General features: G+C 46.2%; 1 protein-coding gene across 1 annotated transcript in view; it reads left to right on the plus strand.

Moving 5' to 3' along the window:
• Positions 1–4,905: 4,905 nt before the first annotated feature.
• The window catches only part of WNT7B (Wnt family member 7B), a 104,100-nt gene continuing 92,362 nt past the window's right edge, over positions 4,906–16,643 (plus strand). Inside the window, exon 1 of the mRNA XM_053387566.1 lies at positions 4,906–5,468. Coding sequence (XP_053243541.1) covers positions 5,398–5,468 — 71 coding nt within the window. The 5' untranslated portion in view covers positions 4,906–5,397. The remainder of the gene's footprint in view (positions 5,469–16,643) is intronic.

The raw sequence follows: 16,643 nt of genomic DNA on the forward strand, positions 1-16,643 counted from the left end.
TTAACATGACAGCAAAAAATGGGAACTTATTTAAAGATAATTATGAAAAATGTTGGACGGAAGTGAAAAAAGATTTAGAAATTTGGTCAAACTTGAAGCTTTCCTTGTTGGGTCGAATTGCAGCTATTAAGATGAATGTTTTGCCCAGAATGCTGTTTTTGTTTCAAACACTGCAAATTGTGGACAAGATGGATTGTTTCAAGAAGTGGCAGAAAGATATCTCTAGATTTGTCTGGCAGGGCAAGAAGCCCAGAATAAAATTCAAGATATTAACTGATGCAAAGGAAAGGGGTGGATTTGCCCTGCCAGACTTTAAACTTTACCATGAATCAGCAGCATTCTGCTGGTTGAAAGACTGGCTGCTTCTTGAGAACACAGACATTTTGGATCTAGAAGGTTTTAACAATGTTTTTGGGTGGCATGCATATTTGTGGTATGACAAGGTTAAAGTACATAAAGCATTTAAGAACCATATTGTCAGGAAAGCTTTGTTTAATGTTTGGATAAGATATAAGGATTTATTGGAAAATAAAACCCCAAGGTGGCTGTCACCAATGGAAGCAAAAGCCCAGAAAAAGCTCAATATGGAGGCCAAGTGGCCGAAATATTGGGAAATTTTGGAACAAGAGGGAGATAGACTAAAACTGCAGAGCTTTGAGAAACTAAAAAACAAAGTGTGAGATTGGCTTCATTATTATCAGATAATGGAGGCATATAATTTGGACAAGAAAATTGGCTTCCAGGTGGAAAAATCAAAATTAGAAACAGAACTGTTAGAACCCAAAACTAAGATTTTGTCAAGGATGTACAACTTGCTGTTGAAATGGAATACTCAGGATGAAACGGTGAAATCTGCTATGATTAAATGGGCACAAGATGTTGGACATAACATTATGTTTGCTGACTGGGAACAGTTGTGGACCACAGGTATGAAATTCACGGCATGCAATGCCTTAAGAGAGAATATTATGAAAATGATATACAGGTGGTACATGACCCCAGTCAAGCTTGCAAAAATATATCATTTGCCCGATAATAAATGTTGGAAATGCAAAGAAACTGAAGGTACATTCTTTCACCTTTGGTGGACGTGCCCAAGAATTAAGGCTTTCTGGGAAATGATCTATAATGAAATGAAAAAGGTATTTAAATATACCTTCCTGAAGAAACCAGAGGCCTTTCTTCTGGGCATTGTCGGCCAATTGGTGCCAAAGAAGGACAGAACTTTTTTTATGTACGCTACAACAGCAGCAAGAATACTTATTGCAAAGTATTGGAAGACACAAGATCTACCCACTTTGGAAGAATGGCAGATGAAGGTGATGGACTATATGGGATTGGCAGAAATGACTGGCAGAATCCGAGACCAGGGAGAAGAGTCGGTGGAAGAAGATTGGAAGAAATTTAAAGATTATCTACAGAAATATTGTAAAATTAATGAATGTTAGAATGATGTTGGATTGAAATTAAGTGGTTTCCAGCTGTAATGCTTTAAGAGAATATGAAAAAAGGATTATAAACAGGTAATAATATAATGGTAAAGATTTGCTGAACCAACAATTTGTGGTGGAATACAAAAAAGGGAGGTATGAGGAGGTCCGGGAAACAAGTTAAAGGAAAATAAGCAATGGAAAATTTATGTGTTTTTAATTATTTTGATTTTGTATTTTTGTTATTTATCTGTTTTTTCTTCTTTTTCACTTTATTGTAATACTTTAAAAAATCTTAATAAATATCTTATAAAAAAAAACTAAGAGAGAGACTTAGCAGAAGATTATGCCCCCAAGATGGTGACTCAGGTCTGGGCAACCACTCTCCACACAAACCCTTTCCAAATTTGGTCCCTAACAAGAATGGAGTGGCCATCACTCAACAGCCTGCTATCCCTGGCATCAGATCTTTCCTGCTTCTGGGTATACTCACACTCACTAAGAGAAGAAGTGGAGTAGACCCTCACAAATCCTTCCATCCCTTTCCTGCCATTGTGCAGGTGTTGAGCAAGGATTGCATGTATGTGTGTTGGGGTGTGTGTTTAGTGGGATCACTTTACTATACCACTTATTCTATGTACAGGAGAGCCAGAAGGTTGCATGATGATTATGATTTTTAAAGATTAGGAAGACAGAAACAGTTGTAAGGCGGCTGTAGGAATAGCAATCATAAATAGTAGACATTTTGGAAAGGGAGCATTTGCAGTTTCGATTATTTGTTAGCAAAATGCCCATGATTGTGACAAGGTGATTGTGAGGGAAGGACCTGTGTATATCAGGGAATGCTGAAATTACAGCAAGGGGCTCTTGTTGATGAAAGATGGAAGATGGAAGCTGAGTTTTGGCCTGAGGTCCTGGATAGCAAGAGCTAGAACAGATTATGCAACAAAAAAACATTGCAGACAAGCAGATACAAAAGTAAGAGGCTTTACTAAAATTTGCTCAGGTTACCTAATTTAGAGGTTGTGGACTTCAGCTTTTCTCAGTGTAGAATTTGAATTGTCATGGTTTACAGCAGCCCTCGTTCTATTTCTATAGAAAATGGACTGAAGTGTGAACAGATGGACAGAAGGTGACGCTGGTAAGTTCAGACTCCTGCCAAAATATGAAGGGCCATGCTAGATTTATGATGTGAACATTGTGTGTGTTGGGCCATTAGAATATATATTAATGAAGTAATGCCTTTATTAGGCCCAAGCAATAGCTAAGCACACACATTCACACATAGTCATTGAAGAAATACTATTCCAAGGTTTGAAGAAAAAGAAGAGGATTTAAAGCAGCAGTTAATTTATCATAACCTTTTTGATTAATTTGAAAGGTGACCCCTGATTAATCAAGGAAGCAGGCTGTTATTTGTATAAAGCAAGTATTTTGACTGGCTCCCCCATATTGCACTCCAGAGCAGTGGGAAGGGAAGCAACATTAAGTACTATCTATCAACAGTTAGGGCAACTGCTAAGGGTAAGCAGGTAAGCAGGCAGGCAGGCAGGCACACACGCACACACACACACACACACACACACGCACACGCACACACACACAAGCTACATTCTACAAATCTGAACTTACAAAGGCTGGCTGCAGGAGGTCAGCTTTCTATTGCCATGCTGGGTCCCTCTTATTCTGTTAAGGTAATGCAGTATAAATGTGTGGGTTACGTTCTGGGTCACTGTGCACATTGGCCTGCCCAGCTCCATTCCTTCCCCCCCCCTTCTGGTGCCAAATGCAGCACACACGGGCATGGGCACACATGCATCAAACGTGCAGCTTGAGAGTTGCCTGTAAATAGGGTTACACAATGTAGGCAATTGTTAATTAATTAATTAGATCAATAAATAACATCATGAGGAAATAAAAAGATGCTCTGATTAACTAGGCAGTGGATTTCTCAAACTATTTTTGAAATCCACAAACTATTTTAACACATACTTACAAAAATGTGTAGGGATGTGTATGGAAGGTAGGAGAGGATATATCAGATATTATCCTTCCTTGCTGAAGTTTGTGAGTACAGCAGAGTGCATCCCTTTGCAGCAAGATAGGAAGCTGTTGATTCAGCCGGTTTCAGCCTTTTTTATGAAGCAACCAGGATGCCTTGGTGCAGCCAGGATTCTTCCTGGTATTTCCCCCCTTTTATCCCACTTAAAACAATAACAGTACAAAACAGTCTTCTAGAATAAAATAGAGTTTACTCAAAGTTCACATTCAGTAGCAATCTGGTGGCAGGCTTAGGCTGCAGTTACAGGTACATATTGCAGTTTAGATTAAAGTGAAGTCTGAACTATGGATGAGGTATGAGAGATCAGACTAGATTGCAGGAAGCAGAGGAAGAGGCAAGAGAGTAAGCGGGGGCGACATCACTAGCCTTTTATGAGTTATGCCCATCTCTACCTGGCCGCATCCAGAGGGAAGCGGCTCCCACAGGTTTGACAGGAAGTCCTCCCTGTTGGCCCCACATCCTCTGAACGCCCCCTTCTAGCAAACAGGAAATGTTGGACTTGGCTGCTCTTTCTGGATATCCCACAAAATGGTGCGCATTAGGTGCCACCTTCAAAGTGCCCACTGCCTCCCACAAGCCTGCAAAGACTACTGTGACCTGCACATGCATTGCTTTGAAAGTGGATTTGTTAAGTTGATTTCCACCGGATACACATTTAATTGGTTAATTCATCTCTATAATAATTATGCTTTGTTGACTATGATTTATTTACTCTTGTGATGACCCTGAGAAAAATGGCCTTGTTAAGGTTCTAAAACCAAAGGAAGTCTTCGCCCATCCTAAGTGTTTTTACTGATGGAATTTGCATATGAAAAATACGTAAATTTAATCAGTTTTTTTAAAGTCACTTCCCATGTATATAACTATGCTGTTCGATTGAATAACCCATTCCTATGTTCACTCCGTAGCAAGCCTCACCAAGCTCAATGTTAACAGGTAGGTCTGCTCCGGATTGCAGGAAGACACCGCCTTCCTTTAGGCGCCAGGCGAAAACGATCCTCTTCCACAACCTCTGGGCTGATTAACATCCTATATCATTTTAAATGAGTTTGTGGGAGGGGGAGTTTGTTCTTGCTCTTATTTTTTATTATGCATTTTGTGTATTTTTATGCTGTGAGCTCTTCGGATGAAGGGCGGTATACAAATTTAATAAATAAAATAAAAGCAGTGGGACTTCCTTCTACGGATCGGGATGCACGTTTGGGTTTTAATCGGATTACAGACCCAGGATTAGTTTTTCGCTTGCTTTTAATGTTACTATGTCTGCTGAAGAGGGCGTGTGTGTGTGTGTGTGTGTGTGTAATTTTGCCGAAGACAAATGCTTCGTTTGCAGACCCTATAATTATCTGTGAATCCCCCTCCCCTTTATTTTGTATGTGGAACTGGAGAGATGAGCGTTGGAAATGCAAAAGGCAGCAGCAGAGGAGGTGCGCGCGCGAAGCGTGTGTGCGAGAGAGCGAGAGCGAGAGAGCGAGCGGATCCTCCTACCTGCAGCTACAGATCGCAAGATACGTGGTGCTACCTGGAGAAGTCAGAACAAGTAGAAGCGCATTGAACTTCCAGGCTGCGGCGAAGCAGTCGATCCCCAGCGACGCCTGCTCTCCTCTCCAGGAGACTCCCCTCGCGATCCTCGATGTGGTTGCTTTTTGCAATTAAAAAAAATGCAAAAGCCCTTCTCTCTGTCTTCCCCCTTTGTTGTTTTTTGGCCCCCATGGTTGCAGGGGGAGCCGATCGTCTGAACGCTGCCTTGGTGCCCCCCTGCCGGGTCTTTGGAGGAATCCCCCAAAGGCTTCCTGCTGCGGGGATTTAATCGGCAAAGATCCCTTTTGCGACCGCTCCGCTCTCTCGGCCCCCTCCCCCCGCACAATTTTATATTATATGGCTCACTCCATGCCCTCCTAGATCATGCACAGAAACTTCCGAAAGTGGATTTTCTACGTGTTTCTCTGCTTCGGAGTCATCTATGTCAAACTAGGGTGAGTACGAGACCGGGTTGCGTCGGGGGCGGCGGCGAGGGGGGTGTCGGGATCCGAGGAGAGGTTTCTGAAGTTGTGTGTCAACAATGCCACATATTGCATTTTGTTGGTTAAGTCATTGCCCTTCTTTGCACCGCTTCTGGAAACGGGTTGTTGCAAACTCGCAGGCAGGTTTTCGGGCACCAAATATGAGATCTCTGGAAGGGTGGCGGGACCTGGATGTCTGCTGCCTGTTCCAGCCCTGAGTTCGCCTTTAGAGAGAGAAAGGGCTTGTGAAGCCAAGCCGCGCGTCGGTCAGCTAAAAGAGTTATCGATTTCTTCCCCCCTCCCACCAGTTTGGAGGCGCTGGTCATGTGAGCACAGCAATTTGCAAAACGTTGCTGCGTCGCGCACTGTCTGGTCTACGTGCCTGAGTCTGCAAAAAGGGACATTTTACATATTGTTGTTTCGTTTGTTAACTGGTGTAGGACAAAGAGGGATTGAATAACTGTGGTTTTGTTTTGTGTGTTTTTTTAAAAAAACAATAACCCAGCAACACATCCCTAGGTAGCTCAGGCTGCAATTCCAAGTACAGATTTACTTAGAAGTAAACGCCATTGCAATGAGAGGAACTTTCTTCAGAGTAAAGGTAGACACTGTGGGTGAGACCATAAAGAAGAAGCTTGCGTTTCCTTTGGAACTCGGCAAGACTTACTTCTGAGTAAAGGTGCACAGGATCGCTGCAGCCTCCTGAGCACGCTGCCTGGGGAGGAAAGCCAGCAGCTGAACCCAGTGGGTCTCCCTTTCCAAGAACGCCGAGCTAGGGTCCAGCTGCCGAGGCTGCAGGCTCGCAGGGGTTAACTCCTGAGCAGCCGGCTGACCCGAAGCTCGCCTTCCTCCTTCGGAAACGTGCTTGGGAACCGCAGCCTAAGGTCGGGAGCCTATTCCGGAGTCGCTCCCGCGGAATCCGGAGCGGGTCCATCCTGCCCCAGAGAGAGCGGGGGCATAGGATCGCTGCTTCCCTGACGATCAGCAAGACTCACCTCCCCGTGAGCAGGATCCGGCTGCGCCCAGCGCCAGATCCCTGAGCCCATTTCCTGGGAAGCAATGTAAACTCGGAAGCGGAGAGGTGGGTGGGGGAAGCTTCTGAGGGTGCGATCCTGTCTCCCTCCTCCCACAATTAAAATCCCTGGAAGGGATGTGTGTGTTTGCATTGGGGGGGGGGGTGTCAGCTCCCAGTTGCTAGCCGGGCCCCAGCGACCCTCCGAAGCATCCCTCGTCCCCGGGAGAGAGGGATCCGCCCCTGGCCGGCAGCGGGGAGGTCGGGAGCGGCGGAGGCGGCCCTCCCTCGACCCACTGCGCCAGGGTCGCTCTCTCGCCCTCCCCGAGACGGGATCCGAGGCACCTGCTGGGCGCCTGGAGGCAGGGGGGGCAGTGGCCGGGGGCGGGCGGGGCAGAGGCAGGGGCTTTCCTTCAGCAGACCAGGCCGGCCGGTCTGCTCGCCCTGCCTCCCTCCCTCCTGCGTGTCGCGCGAGGCGGCTTGCCTGCCTGCCTGCCTGCCTGCCTGCCTGCCTGCCTGCCCGCCTGCCGCGAGTTGTATTTCCACATTCCTTTGCTCCAGCCGAGTTTCTACCTGTTGAACCGCACGTTAAAGATCCCTGCCTTTTATTCCGCCCCCCTCCTTTTGCATAGCTGCGGGATTATTCCTCCCCCCCCCCTTCTCTCTCTTTCTCTCTTTTACGGTCCAAAATGCACAGAGTGAGTGCGGAGCTGCAATCCTGACCCTTTGAAGCTTCACCAGCCAATGGGCCGGGCGGGGGGGCGGGGGGGCGCTTGTTGCGCGAAGGCGCAGTCGGGCTGGCAGACTGGAGCAGGTGCTTTAGGGAAGCCCAAGGCAGCTTTGCACCAACCCTGCAAGGCAGAATGGCGCAATCAGGTGCGGTGCGGGCCGGGCGTGTGGGCCCAGGGACTAGCCCTGCTAGCCAGGGATAATGGGAGTTGTAGTCCAACAACAGCTGAAGGCCCGAGTTTGAGAGGTCCTGTTTAGCCAGAGCCGCTTCAAGGCGGATCCGGGATTCGAACCCGGAACCCCCTTCCCGACTGACAATCATCAGACCCTGCCATCGTATGAGCTGAGCGTGAAGTCTCGCTGTTGGGCTCTCTCCCGAGCACTAGCCCCTGCGATATAGGCCACCAAGTACATATTTCTCTTGCAGGACCTCCTTGAGCTGAGTAATGTTGCTTGGGGAGTCTGGGCTTGGAAGCTTGCATCTTCTGCTCATTTATGCCACATTGAAGAGGGTTAAAGCAGGCATTGAAGAGGGTTGAGGTCCTGTACACATTGAAGTAAATGTACAGGACCTGAACCCTGTGCACAGTTGCTGGAGTCGGGAAGGAGCCCTGCTTAACTCAGTGGCCTTTATTTCCTAGTAAATGTGGGTTTCAACTTGCCAGCGTACATAGGGCTGTAGCTATTTCTCGCCACGAGTAAGTTCAATGAGGCTAAGAATGTGTGTGCGGGACTGCAAAGAGGGACTGTGGCTTCTCTGAAAGTCTGTCACTTTCACACAGAGTTTTAGGAAGGGCTGCATCACAAAATGCCTCTGGTGATTTGATTTTGTGGAAGAATTCATGTTCAGACCATGGCCCTAGCAGAATGTGTGAACGCGTCCTGTGGAAACATCCCAGGCAGCTATAGGTTCCACCTATGATTTGGGAGGAGCCATTCCACATGTGCAGCACATCTGATGTTGCAGCCAACCAGTGCCCAACATGCACACAGGAACCAGTTTTTTCATATTGGACAAAGGCTCATCTCTTGCTGCCACCATGTCAAAGTGCACCTAATACAAGAGAGAATGAAGAAGATGGACTGAGCAGATGTTCCAGGCCCTCACACCAATTTAAGCCCAAGCCAAATAAGAACTTAAGGAGAGAGAGTCCAGGTGGACCTAGCTCATCATCCTGTTCTCCCACGGTGGTTAACCAGATACCTCACCTCAGAAAGCTCGCATGTAGGACACGAAGGCATCCGCCATCTGTCATTAAGGTTCCCCAGCAAATGGTATCCAAAGGCCTTCGAGCCTGAAGGCTTCCTTTTCCCATCATGACTAGTAGCCATTATGTGCCTATACTCCTTTGAGACCACCTAAGTCAGTGGCTGTCATCACATTTTCTGGCTCTGGCAATGCATTCCATGCCTGCATTAAATGCTGTCTATCCTGAATCTCCTGCTAATCAGTTTCATAGGATGACCTAAGTTCTAGTATTAGGAAAGAGGAAAAACGTCCCACACATCCTCTGTCACGTTTTGCTCTCAGTCACTGGTTTGTTTGTATTGAACGTAAGTTTCAACCAAAGGTCTCCGTGTCTTATGGGGTTCCTGCCACATCAGAACTATTGTGTTCCGCTCAGATAGCATTAAGGGAGCAGTGGTGTCTAGAGCCCACACAACAGCTGACCCTGCCGTAAACTCTATCACACTGGAATAAATTTGAATGAGATAAATGGGATTAACTTCAGATGCATTAGACTATGTCACTGATGAAAAGAGTTTTCCTGTGCATAAATGTGTTTCTCTTTAACTTTGTGTCTGTTCCTTGGTGCTGTAGGGACTAGTCCACACATTCACGAATATCCATTGTTCTGTACTTCCTGATACTGCTCTTGTGTATTTGTTTTTTAAGGAGATATGAAGGTCCTATATGGCATTATACCTGTGATAGACCACTCACACTTGCAAGTGAACCCCTCCCCCAATGATGCAGTCATTAAGTGATGAATATCTGTGAGCCAGCCCTGTTTCCAAATAAGATGCTGAGATGTTTAAGCACAGGGTTGCTTTTTCCCTCTGAAACTGTGTTATTGTTCTTTAGCAAAGTGCAGCATTTAACTGGTGTGCCCAGAGCTGATGGTGGTTAGATTGTGTATTGTATAATCAAAGAGATGAAAGCGACTTATGAACAGTTCGGGGCCAACTGCAAAAGTATGTTCTTGCAGTAACCAGATAAACTAACTCTTTCTTACTCATCTTCATCCTGCTGCATCTCACCACTTTCTTCCCAAGGCATCAGACACATTGATGTTGAAGTAGCTCTTTGCCTAGGGATGCTACCAGCACCTCAAGGGTTCCAGGACTCTCTTCTTTTTGTTTTGGGGGGCTAAGGGACAGTTCACACATGTCTGCACATCTCAGGACTGGCCAGCCTTTGATGAATTGCAGCTGAATGTGAATGGATTCCCTTTTTTGTTTTCTGAAAGTTTATATTTAGCATTTGCATGAGAATTCTCAAAATGCCTTACCAAATCTATGTCAATTATATGGGATGTAACATCACAGAAAGCAGTCAAATACAACATTTCCTGTTTGCCCAGAGTGAACACACAGGGGGATGTTACTCCAGCCAGGAGGACTTCCTGTGACACCTGGTCTGGAACATTCCCCCCTGCGTGTGACCAGGTAGATGGGTGCGACCCTGGGAGACCCCCTAAAAGGGCCGTTCATGCAGCCACCTTCCCTCTCCCTCTCTCTTGATGCTTCTCTTGATGCTTTATGCTGTCTGCTGGCTCTCAGTCAGCAGCACATGGGCTCAATCCCCATATGGGATAAACCCACACTCTCTTCTGTTAGCTACAAGCTAAAGCTTGCCTTCAGGATCATACTGTGAACTGAATGTGAGTAAACTTCTTATTACTTTTAAGAGAAGACAGTTGTGTCTTTATTCTTTTTAAGAGGGAACAAAGGGGATTTACCAGGAACAAATCCAATCTGGACAAGCCAGACTGAATTGCTTAACTCAAGAGATTCAAACGAATCTTCCAACTAGCTTCCTGCAATACACAGGGGAATGTGCTCTGCTACCAGCTCACTAGTGTGAATGAGGAAGGATAATATACAATCAATATATCCTCTCCTGGTATCAATATGATCAGTCATATTGCTGACACATTGGCACACAGTTGTAGCTTTCTATTTGGCTTCTAAGTTGATATGTGTGTCCAGAAATCTGGATTTTCCAAGAATTACAAAGCCAGACAGAAAGGTCTCCCCCCGCACACCTGTGTTTTCTTCTGTTTCAGGGAGTTCATCCCAACTATTTACTGCAGCTTCTGCCTGCAAGTAGTTGCTCCTATTGAATCCAGATGGAGTTTCACAGGGTGGGATGAGTCTCTGGAACTCAGGGGATGTGGGTTCAAACCCGACATTGGGCAAAAGATTCCTACATTGCAGGTGCTTGGACTGTATGACCCTCATGGTTCCCTCAAACTTTATAGTTCTATGATTCTATGATTGCAGACGATGACTTACCCAACGTATATGTGTGCATGTGATACAACCATTTGGGAAGGGTGCTCTTCTGTATTGTTCTGTCAAGCAGAGAAGAAATGTATTTACTACATGTTTGCATCTTATCTGAACTACTGACTGGATGGCAAATTTTTCTCCAGCATTTAGAAGGAGGATACAGAGGACCAGCGCACTGCAATCTGAACCTTAATGTGAATCACACAGACTTAGCACTCAAACATGTGAACTAATACCACTGAAACATGTGCAAGACTCATTTTTCTCACTACAACTTGTTCCCATGTAACTGTAATTGGAGGAGGGAGGGGAGGAGAGTCTGGTGCTCAGAGAGTAAAGGATGTCATGAGCCCAGGCAGCTACCTGGCGGGATTTCCACCATTTAAGCGGAAAATTGAGCCATAGGCAGTGCAGAGGTCACTGTAGGTGAGGGAGATGCATGGGAGAGGCGTGCAAGGAGAATATGCTGCACTAAAGAAGAGCATAGATCAATAATAATGAAAAATATAGAGGGTCACACCACACCCAGACAGGTGACAATTGGAAAATTGGTCCAAACTAGCAAGCACAACACTTGATTATTGGAAACTGAATGTGTGAACTGTATCCACTGATAAGCATGAAGTTTGAGGTGAATAAAAAGTTATCTCTGTGAAGTCTAATTCACATATTCATCAGTCAGTCTTATAGTAACCTGAGCATGCAATGTGTAAACTAGTCCTTGATTTATTTGTCTGCAACATCGTGGTGACTTGCAAGTGTGAAAAAAGGCCCACATGGCTTCCAAGAAAATGGTTTTTCAAAAAGCCAATTCAGTACAGTGCTCTCTGCTACCTGTCGTGGTGCAGTCACCTTTTAAAGGAAAAACCAAGTGATGCACCTGAATCTGCCCTTGCCCTCTTTTAGCTAAATGGAGAACTGGCAGCGATGCTGGCAGGTGATAAAGGCTTTTCCCCTGGATTTATATGTGCAATGCAAATTGACACGTGCATTACCTGATGTGCATCACTTAAGGATCAAGCTTGTGTGAATCAGCCAAGAGCTGCAGTCATTCCCTAGGAAATGTATTGTGCGATACTCGCGCAGCCTGGCTTGGCATATTTGAAATCACACTGTGGGAAGCGGATTCCCGAGGGAGCAGGGAAGGCGACGGGGCAGCTTCAGAAAGCAGGAGGCAGCCGCTGCAGAAACTAGACTGGCCAGTTGGGAAGAACAGTTTGCGAGTCAGAGAAAAATCTCTCTCTCCTAGCTTCGTTCCTTGCCCATGTTGTTATCCCTCGTTTTGGGTTGGGGAGCAAAATGAAACGAGGAAAGCGGGGCACGCGGAAGTCCAGAGAAAGGAGAGCAGGCTGCTTTGTGTCGTCCTCCTTGCAAAGGACGCAGGTGAGACTGAGAGGGCGATTCAGAGCCCCAGACAGGTGAATACTGATGAATGATGACCTCCTCTTTAGTCTGCAACTGCAAATGTACGGTAATAAAAAATAATAACCAGAAGAGAGAGAGAGAGAGAGCGAGAGAGCGCACTAGATCCTTCAGCAAGCCTAGGAGAGAGATGAAGATCCTCCACTTTCCCTAAACAATAGCGGGTGTAATTGACTCGGGCTGCTTGGAGGCTAGACTGGGGGGAGAGGCAATTATTCCCTCTTTCATCGAGCCTTGGAAAGACCAATTCTCCCCACCCCCGTGAAATCACATCCTTTTGAATGCAGTGATACCTCTTCTTCTTTCTTTCCTTCTCTCTCTCTCTCCCTCCCTCTACCAGTTTTTTTCCCTGTACAAAAAAAGGAGAGGGAGAAATGATAATGCAGCAGCCTGGCTTTCAATCTCTCTCTCTTCTCCATCCTCCTGTTTATTCTACACTCCACCCCCACCTCTGTCTTTGATTTGCAGAATGAAGCAAAGTGTGTGTTTTAGGTATGGGTGAGTTTTGTATTTTGGCCATATTTTTGGTCCATATTTTTAGACTTAGTGAAGATGAAGATAGCGTTCAATCTCGACCTTCAGCTGTGGTGGAGAAGACCAGCAAAAGAACAAGGTTAGGGATGAATGAATTCAGGATTTCTCCTGTCATCATCTTTATTTCATTAATTGATTTGTTGTTGTTGTTGTTGTTGTGTTACACATAGTGAACAATTCCACAATTCCACCAAGGTGCAAAATAGGCCCCCGCCATGAAGAGATTACAATCTAAATGGTATTGGAAGAGATAAGGGAAAGGAGAAGTCAGAGTAGTGGAGAAAAGTCCTTGCCCCTTCCTGAACTCAGTTTTATGGAAAAGGTAGCTTTTAAGGAGGGATTCTTTGCTGGTCTTTAGCACCCCTAAAGTACTCCACCGCACTGCCTCCGTTTTCCTTACAGCAACTCTGAAAGGTTGGTCAATATTAGCTCCATATTGCGATGGTGGTTTCTATGAACCTTCCCGGCTCCAGTCCCCGGTCGCGCAACCCGAGCCTCTCATCGTTTACTCGAGAGTAAATCCTCGTGGATCTTGGGTCGCGGGTCAGAGAGCCTTACTTCCCAGTGACTTCAGGCTCCGCATCCTTCGCTTGAACCCAGTCATATTTCCCACAAATAAGAATACAAATCGCGCTGTTAAACCCGCTCTATTAAACACTCCACTTCCTGGGTCAGCCTGTTGGCTTCGGAGGAGGAAAGTGAGATTCAGAAGGATACAAAACCAGTTTCGGGCTCGGCGCTTCCGGTCTCCTTCCTCTGTCTCTCTTTGCCCACCGCCCTTGCGATGCTCAGATTGTCATCTCCCTGGAAAGGGGGAGTTGTTGTTTTTGTTTGTTATTATGGTATGTATTTTCGATGTTTTTTATATTGCAAACTTCCCTGTGATCTTCGAATGAATGGCGGTATAGAAATTTTAATAAAATAAGAAGAATAAGAACAATATAGTGGGTTCAAGTCGGCTTGCAAGGCCATTCCCTCCAAAGTCCCCTAGGGGCCCGGGCAGGAGGGAGGCAAGGTTAAACCCTGCGTTGGCTGGGTGTCCTATTCTTAGGAGGGAAGGTGTGGCCGAACGGAGCAGGATTTACTCCCTGCTCATCATCTGATGAACAAGAGCTAAATCCAGCCCCAGGAGGAGTATAGATACCCCCCACGCTTTTTAGAAATAGAATAGAAATAATAATAATAGTAATAGTAGTAGTAGTAGTAGTAGTAGTAGTAGTAATAATAACAATAATAGAATAGTAATAGTAATAACAGTAATAATAAAAGGTTTCTGCTGCGGCTTCCCTTTCCATGAAAATGCTCCCGCCAGGAGCTGAATGAAAGTGATCCTGGGCTTCAGACAGTAGTCAGCCAGGCGGTCTTCCTGGATGAGCGGCCCCTGCCCAAACTCCAGATTTGGCGGGGTGATGCGCCGAATGGAAGACCAGGATCTTCAGCGCAGGGACAGATCCGGAGTGTGTAAGATACTGACAGGTAGCCGTGTGTGTGTATAAGAGAATATAGCGCTCTCTGTCTCTCTCGCTCTCTCTGAGAGAGAACTATATTCAGTCCTACACACACAGACACACACGGTTTTCTGTCATATGAACTCTAGATATTTCATAGCGCTCTCTCTGTGTGTGTGTGTGTGTGTGTGTGTGTGTGAGAGAGAGAGAGAGAGAGAGAGAGAGAGAGAGAGAGAGACTCTGATTTCCCACTGGCTGCTGTATCCCCAGGGTACTCCTTTCCGGAATCCCTGAATAGCACTGTGAACAACAATCCGGAGTGAAACACGTCACTATTCGGTTCTGAATGGGAAGGGAGCGATGGGGAAGTAGACTTCGGAGCGAGGGACGAAGGACGCGGGGCCCGGTGCAGCTGGCTTGCACGCCCTGCTCTTTACTCCAGATACAATAGACGCGCGTCCTTCTGCCCTGGGAATAATTTACACAGGTTAAAATACTGCAGTCCTAGAGACAGGATAAACCAAATGAACAGGGCTGGGGAGGGAGGCGCCACTTTTTATTATTCTTTCGCCCACCTGCTCCACGCCTGGCCCGCCTTGGTGGGAAGGGGGTAAATCCCAAGGTGCATCATTTAAAGGGAGCAGCGCCTTACAACCCAGCAACGAAATTGTATCTCTTCTTTTCCATCGCAGCACTCAAGAGATCTCAACAGTTTTCAACAGCGGCACTTCACCTTTCAGGCTTACACTGCCTATACAGGAGTATAGTCCCTACTCAGGGATTTCTCCCAGGCAAGTTCGTCTAGAATGACAGCCTTACGATACAGGCTTATAAATATTACTAGGCAGATCAATGCAGATTATTATTATTATTGTTGTTATTATTATTATTCCTTTAAAAAGACTTACACCCTCCCACACCCACAGGAGCCACCTGAGGTTTTCTTTCTAAAATGGATTTCGTTGCGTTCCCTTGCACACATTCAGGGCTATGCCAAAATAGTAACAAAACGCAGAATGTAAGCTTGCTTTCGGAAGGTGACGCAAGAACATATTTTTGAACATTGCTCTGGGAATCTGTTGAGGGCCGAGGCTCGGTCTCCGGATACCCTTGTCCATCAAACAGAACAAAACTTCCAGCCGGCTTCGCCTGGGAGCGCAGCTCCGGATCTCGTGAGGATCCCATATGTACAAATCTGTTCGCTCGCCTTAACGGTATCAGCTCATCGCACCAGCATGTCAGATACACGCTCCCTCTGCCACTGTCATTTCTGTGGAAACGAGACTTTCACTTTCTAATAATAAAGGACTGCCACGAAATCGGTCTCTCTCATTGTCAAGTCTTTGAAGAGAATTCTGCCGCTAAAACAGGACACTTCAACTTACCGCATGTCTGCTGTCATAAAATCGAAGTGTTCCCGACATTTGTTTTTCTCTTTAAAGAAAGCAACAGATCAGTGATTTGGTGTGATTTGGTCTAATTGTGTGCGCGTGCGGGAGGAGGAGAGTTTGTTCCTCTTCCTAAATTCTTATTCAATTGAAAGTCCCATTAAATTCAGTGGAATTTACCTCCGAGTAAGCCTAATCCTGCTGATTTGGCATGGAGTCCTCTTCCAAGCCGAAGTTCCATAGGATCGGGTTGCGCGTCACTTGGAGTGGGGGGAGAGGTCTCTAATTCTAGCTCCCCTACCATAAAACTTACTTACCTTAAGCCAGTCCCCACCACTCATCAAAAGCTACTGGTATTTTTGACTGAATTTTTGACTGAAATTTCTAAAATTGTGCAACAATTGTATTTTGTGTTGGGCGGACCCCGGCAGATTGCCCCGAGATCCCTGGAGGAAGGGAGGACGGTAAGGATCGTGTGAATTCATTGTTCAGCTGGAGCTTTGACGCGTTTGCTCTGCAGCCAGTTTGGCCGAGGCCAATGCGACGTTTCTTAATAAGCATGTTTGGAATTACAGCTTCGTGGTCCGATCCTATGCCAGCAATGGGAAGTCAGTCCCGTTCCAGCTCCGTTTCAAGTAAGAGTGCACAGGACCTTGATGGTGCAAGGGTCATTTAGGATGGATCTGAGTTCATTCAAAGTACCTTGCAACTATTACAAATAGTCTCCATGGGATTTAGAAGGGGCAAGTAACTCCTTGGGCGGGGCTGCTGAGCTCCCTCTTCAGGTACCAAACTGCCTTCCCTGCCCGTTGGGAAGCGACGGCTGATGTCCCTTCCACCTTTCTCGATATTTGCAAATATGCACACACCCCCTTATCCCGTTTCTGGCTGGTGAGGGGAATCACTGACGGACGAGACGAAATTTAATCTTTCTGCTTGGAGAGAGAATAATAATTAACATTTCGCCCCCTGGGAGATTCACTTATGTCGGGAGAGGATAGAATTAAAGAGTGTTCAGGTTTTACGCCCGCTTTGACGGCGGCCAGGTGTCCTGACCGAGTCCCGGATTCAAACGACCAGCTAAAAACCCTCCGGGAGG

This window comes from Podarcis raffonei, chromosome 5 (genome assembly GCF_027172205.1).
Source record: "Podarcis raffonei isolate rPodRaf1 chromosome 5, rPodRaf1.pri, whole genome shotgun sequence".
Lineage (NCBI taxonomy): Eukaryota > Metazoa > Chordata > Lepidosauria > Squamata > Lacertidae > Podarcis > Podarcis raffonei.